Raw genomic sequence first — 7,500 nt, 5'->3', positions numbered from 1 at the left:
TTTGTGGAATTCAGTTGCCTAGCGGCTGTTAACACAAAGCTAAAGATCTGCGAAAAAGAAAATAGCTACGCTGAACCTTTGAGGAATCTACAACAACTCTATCCATTCTACAAGTTCAGGTTTATGCCTGTAATTATTGGATCACTAGGATATGTAATACATTGCCTAAATACCATCCTCCTGCCTTTCTAAATTAAATTGTATTTTGTTTTTCAAATTAAACAGCTACAAATATAAACAAGGCTCTTGTCGACGGCTTAAAATTACTTCATAAATTCCAACTCTCCAAGCGGGACGGACGTTCACCATTGATTATATTTTTAACGGACGGGGCTGCCTCAGCTGGTGAAACCAACAGCAACAATATATTAACCAACGTAGGTGAAACTAATAATGATGAAATTCCAGTATTTTCTTTGTCGTTTGGAGCGGATGCTGACTTTACTCTGCTCCAGAAGATTTCTCTGCGAAATTTCGCTGTTGCTCGACGAATTTACGAGGCTTCTGATACTGTAATCCAGTTAAAGAACTTTTATAATGAGATATCGGCTGCATTGATGACGAATCTGCAATTCGACTATTTCGGAGACAAGGTAAGGCCATTTTTTAAACAGTTTTTTAACAGTCACTAGAACTTATGTTTTAATAGAAGTACCTACTAATTAAGCACAGTAGTTCTTTCTATTCTTCTGTGGCGTACTTGTTCAAGATCATATTCCCCCGAGGCAACTTTTGCCTTTCATATTTTCAAGTTTGTTAAAATAAATTACAAGTCCAAGGCGTTGGATTACTGGAATTGTTAGAGTCTTTGTGGAGATAACTTAGGGTTTCTCTTCTCGTGTTTACATATTGAATTCAAATCTCACTTCCAATTGGCGGATTACTCTCAGTAATTATCAAATTATTTTCAAATCAACTAACGGTAATAGATCACTAGTTTCAGAATGAATGATAAGACATTTGGACAGCTCACAACCGTCTCAAAAAAAAATCGGATGAGCCCAGAATAGGGCAGATTAAACGCTAGGTCAAACGACAAAAATCAATAAATATTTAATACCTACATTGCTATATTGTTGTTTAGCTCCAGGTCAGCCATGGGCAAGCATGCTTTTTAACTAAGCACACTCTAAACGTGGCTGTCACTATTTTTTCAGACAGACATTTTTGTAGGACTACGCGGTCGATGTTGTCCCCTCTGTGTTTAGCCCTCTGTGGGCATTAAAGAAATATACACACTATATTCTGTTTATCCCTTTTAAAATGTTTTGTATGAGATGAAGGAAATTTGATTCTATTCTAGTAGCTTCTCTTTTGCTTGCGCTATTATATACATACATACATACATAAATATATATTATATATATATATATATATATATTATATATATATATATATATATATATATATATATGCATATATATGTGTATATACGCATATATATATATATACGTGTATTTATATATGCCTATATATATATAATATATATATATGTATATTATATATATATATATATATATATATATATATATATGTGTGTGTATCTGTGTGTGTCTGTGATGTGTGTGGTGGGATATCTATGAATATCATCTATCTAATAATATATAGTATATATAAAATCCAGTTTCGAGGCCAAAATTCTAGGCCGCACACGCCATAGTGAATATATATACACATATATATATAATATATATTATTTATATATATATATATATATATATACATATATATATTTACAGACTATACACACATGCATACGTATATATGTGCGTGTGCATATGTGTGTGTATACGTACCCGTATATATTTATATGCATATGCATATATTTCTAGACAAACATGAATGTATATATAAACAAGCCACATATGTAGATGTATATACGCGTGTATATATATATGTATGTATCTATGTATATAAGTATATATAATCATTCATTATATATAGAATATATATATATATATATATAATATATATTATATATACATACATATTATATATATCTATAGACTATGCATACATATACGTAGACCTATACGCACACACACACGCAGAATACAAACACATACATATATGAATAATGGATAGATGAATATGAGCGAGAGGTATGTTAGTGCTCACAGTTTTTTTTAGATAATATCTGTTTATTGAATTATGCAAATTTATTAAAACAAACTTTATTACTTTCGGTTTTCATTTGCTTGTATATCCTATTTCCTTTATTTTCACCTAAATATGCAGAATAATTTGCTAGTGTTTTAGTGTTTCCATCAAAATTCCTATAATTTTTTACTTGGGCATATACATAGAGCATCTAGTTAGATATATTCTATTTACAGCTGATATGCATGGAGTACAATATTAATAAAATATATAGTGATGTGTAACGACATAAATCAGTTTCTTATGTATCTTAATATTATGGCTATGCTGTATGCATAGCTAACTACATACACAATTCCACATTAATTTATGATAGAATTTCGGTTCTTATAAATATCCCTTGTGAGAACAGAGTTATGACGAGACGTATTGGTAGTTGTGTGTACGCGTACTGCATGTGTGTATGTGTGTGTGTTGAGTATACATGCATACATATACATAAACATATAGATATACATACATACATATTCTATATATCTATATTAATATATTATATATATTATTGTAACATAATATATATATTGATAGATAGATATACTTACATTTAAATGAATATATCTCGTCAAATGGTGTAAATATATATATATATTATATATATATAATATATATATACATACATATATATATATATATATATATATATATATATATATATATATATATATAATATATGCATATATATGTGTATATATATATATATATAATATATATCATATATATATATATATATATATATATATATATATATATATATATATCTATGTATATATGTGTGGTGTATCTGTGTGGTCTGTGCTGTGTGTGTTGGGATATCTATGATATCTATCTATCTAATAATATATATTATAATATAAATCCAGTTTCGAGGCAAAATTCTAGGCCGCACGCCATAGTGAATTATATTACACATATATATATATATATATATATATATAATATATATATATATACATATATATTTACAGACTATACACACATGCATACGTATATATGTGCGTGTGCATATGTGTGTGTATACGTACCCGTATATATATTTATATGCATATGCATATATTTCTAGACAAACATGAATGTATATATAAACAAGCACATATGTATATGTATATACGCGTGTATATATATATGTATGTATCTATGTATATAAGTATATAATCATTCATTCATTCATATATATATATATATATATATATATATATATACATACATATTATATATATCTATAGACTATGCATACATATACGTAGACCTATACGCACACACACACGCAGACATACAAACACATACATATATGAATCAATGGATAGATGAATATGAGCGAGAGTGTATGTTAGTGCTCACAGTTTTTTTTTAGATAATATCTGTTTATTGAATTATGCAAATTTATTAAAAACAAACTTTATTACTTTCGGTTTTCATTTGCTTGTATATCCTATTTCCATTTATTTTCACCTAAATATGCAGAAATAATTTGCTACTGTTTTAGTGTTTACATCAAAATTCCTATAATTTTTTACTTGGGCATATACATAGAGCATCTAGTTATGATCGTATTTCTATTACAGCTGATATGCATGGAGTACAATATTAATAAAATATACTAGTGATGTGTAACGACATAAATCAGTTTCTTATGTATCTTAATATTATGGCTATGCTGTATGCATAGCTAACTACATACACAATTCCACATTAATATTATGATAGAATTTCGGTTCTTATAAATATCCCTTTGAGAACAGAGTTATGACGAGACGTATGTGTGTAGTTGTGTGTACGCGTACATGCATGTGTGTATGTGTGTGTGTTGATGTATACATGCATACATATACATAAACATATAGATATACATACATACATATCTATATATCTATATTAATATATATATATATATACTTGTAACATAATATATATATATTGATAGATAGATATACTTACATTAAATGAATATATCTCGTCAATGTGTAATATATAATATATATATATATATTATATATATCTATATATATATATAAACATATATATATATTACTTTGTACATACATGTACTATGTATCTGTTCATGTATGTATATATACATACGATTATCTACAGTATATATAATATATTTATTATATACATGATATAAATATTTGCAATATATATGACATGTAGAAAAAAATGTGTATATGTATATATATATATATATGTATGTATATATATATATGTATGTATATATATATATATATACAATATATATGTATGTGTATATATACGCATACATATACATACGTATGTCATGTATATATGCAGGTATGAATATAATATATGTATGTACATATGATATATAATTTCCCCCCTCTCTCTCTCTCCATAGATATATATATATATATATATATATATATATATACACCTCGAAACTAAGTCTAAAATAAATAAGTTCTTTTGCTGTGGTAATCTGGATGTCATAAGTAGGCTATATGTAGCAAATATAGAAGCAAAAAGAACCTCATGTATATATATATGGACATCACAGAAGGCTTATTTTCACAATTGTCCGGTGGGAGTTAAGCTGGTAACAGTTGTGAAGTCGGAATTGTTTGACATTGCACCAGCAAGGTGGAGAAAAAACATTGAGCAAATGTTTATTTCCTAACATAAATGTATTTCCTTTAGATTTTTGGTGACACGTATTGATCCGACCATGTGTTAGAATTTCAGAAGCCTAGCACCCAAATGCACCCTTTTTCTGACACACTCCTGACTGTGTTTATACTCCATTGGTGCTAGCCTACTGCTTTTAAGAAATGGTTAATGCTTATAATAATAACGATATTATTATTATATTATATACATATTATATTATATATTTGTTCTACATAGATGATCTGAAGTTTTTTAGTAAGTATAAAAAAGATTCCTAAATATAAAGAGTAAGATTCTTCAGAAAAGATAGAGGCATGGAATTTGGCATAGATAAGTGTGGAATATTAGTCACGATAAAAAGGACAAGTACTAGCGATGAAAGCATCCAATTACCAGAAAGCAAGACAATAAAATCACTGAAAGAAAGAGTTATAATGATCTAGGCGTATTAGAATGTCACTATAGAAATTAAAACGAAAATTGGAAAGAAGTACATCAGAAGGTTGAGGAAGCTAATGGAGTCAAACCTCAATAGTTCGAATCTAGTGAAAACTGTAAATACTCGGGTAGTATCGTTACTTTTATATTCAGCAGATTTTGTAGCTAGAAAAATCTGAATTAGTAGAGCTACAGAGAAAAAACTAGGAAGAAGTTCAATATGAATGGAGGACTCCACTCAAGAGCGGAAATAGCCGGATTATACTTACCTATAAAGGAAACTAGAAGCGAGTTGATATCAGTAGAAGACTGCGTGGAATTTGCTAGAGTAGGTATAGCTTCCTATGTAGGTAAAAATGGAGAAAGTTTATTGAGAACTGCTAGAGTCACAGCAGGACATAGGGAAACAAAAAGGCAATTGAAGTTAGAACAAGAAAAAGAAGTAAGATTACCTAACTGGCAGAAAAGGATGTTCATAGTAGATTACCAAAGTTAGTTGCAGGAAACAGTGATAGTAAGACGAGGGTATGTTTGCAGAAAGGAAGGTTGAAATGGGAGACAGTAAGTTTCCTAGTATCAGCACAATATGAAGCATTGAGGACTAATTGGATAAAACGCAAGATAGACAAGAGCAGTCAGATTCTGAATGTAGATTATGTAAATCAAAGTGGAAAGTGTTATTCATATAGGAAGTGAATGTAGCAAGCTGGCATACAAAGAATACAAGAAAAAACATGACATCTTGAAGAGAGTAATCCACTGATTACTGACTTTACATTCCGAAATGATGAGAAAGTCAATATGAGATGGATAGAGAAAATATCAACGTACTAAGGCCTAACCATTGAATTACAGAGACTATGGAAAGTGCGGATAAAATGCATCCCTGTAGTTATAGGTGCATTAGGAACTATCCCTAAAGATTTGAACTGATGGATAGAGGAATTAAGAATAAAACCGAGTTTAGTACAGCTCCAGATATCAATGTTATTATGGACAGCTAGACTGCTTAGGAGGATTATTAGCATCTAAGTTTACTTGTTATAAGCCTATGTTGGGAACTTCTCTTTTCCAACAGTCAAATCTGTGGTGCGTATATGAAATAATAATAATAATATTATTATTATTAACAAAAAAAAGAAGATTGCCATTGTTATCAAGTGAACGATATTTCGACATCTCGTGTGCCTAACACAAAAAGAAAATGTTGAAACATCCTTCATTTGATAACAATAGCAGTCTCCTTTTTTTGCTTCTATATGTTCTGGAGGAGTTACCTCAATCCTATAAATATTACCAAGATATTATTATTATTATTATTATTATTATTATTATTATTATTATTATTATCATTATTATATTATTATTATTATTGTTATTATATTATTATTATTATTATTATTATTATTATTATTATTGTTGTTGTTGTTGTTGTTGTTGTGTTATTATTATTATTATTATTATTATTATTATTAATAATAATAATAATAATATATATATCATTATCGTTATTATTATTATTATTATTATTATTATTATTATTATTATTGTTATTATTATTATTAAACTTCAGGTTGAGAACGACTCACTGACCACCAGCCAGTTCCGTCGTTACTTCAAGGGAACAGAATCTGTAATTGCTGGTCGTCTAAATGATGACTCAATATCAACACTCAGGTGGAATCTTGTTGGAAGTACAAATGCAGGAGCAATCGATCATACGGATGAAACAGAACTGTACGATCCATCGGCGGTAGGCGAAGGAATTGGTCTGCTAAAAGACGAAGACATCAAGGGTATTCCCGAAAAACTGTGGGCCTACCTAACGATTAAGCAACTTTTAGACAAGAGAATAGCAGCAACTACGGAAGAGGAAAAAGAAGAATTGAAACAGCGAGCAATAGAACTTTCTTTGAAGGTATCACAGTTACAATTTTGTTACTATGCAACATACTCTTTACTCTTTACTCTTTCACTTGTTTCAGTCATTTGACTGCGGCCATGCTGGAGCACCGCCTTTAGTCGAGCAAATCGACCCCGGGACTTATTCTTTGTAAGCCCAGTACTTATTCTATCGGTCTATTTTGCCGACCCGCTAAGTGACGGGGACGTAAACACACCAGCATCGGTTGTCAAGCAATGCTAGTGGGGCAAACACAGACACACAAACATATACACACACACTTATATATATATACATATATACGACAGGCTTCTTTCAGTTTCCGTCTACCAAATCCACTCACAAGGCATTGGTCGGCCCGGGGCTATAGCAGAAGA

At 29.7% G+C, this 7,500-nt stretch overlaps 1 protein-coding gene across 1 annotated transcript in view; it reads left to right on the top strand.

The window, feature by feature from the left end:
- Positions 1–7,500, top strand: part of LOC115220355 (inter-alpha-trypsin inhibitor heavy chain H3) — a 68,018-nt gene that overhangs the window by 44,654 nt on the left and 15,864 nt on the right. Inside the window, exons 7-8 of the mRNA XM_029790462.2 lie at positions 226–593; positions 6,794–7,138. Coding sequence (XP_029646322.1) covers positions 226–593; positions 6,794–7,138 — 713 coding nt within the window. The remainder of the gene's footprint in view (positions 1–225; positions 594–6,793; positions 7,139–7,500) is intronic.

The sequence above is a fragment of the Octopus sinensis genome, linkage group LG16 (assembly GCF_006345805.1).
Source record: "Octopus sinensis linkage group LG16, ASM634580v1, whole genome shotgun sequence".
Classification (NCBI taxonomy): domain Eukaryota; kingdom Metazoa; phylum Mollusca; class Cephalopoda; order Octopoda; family Octopodidae; genus Octopus; species Octopus sinensis.
This window is presented reverse-complemented; position numbering and strand designations above follow the sequence as displayed.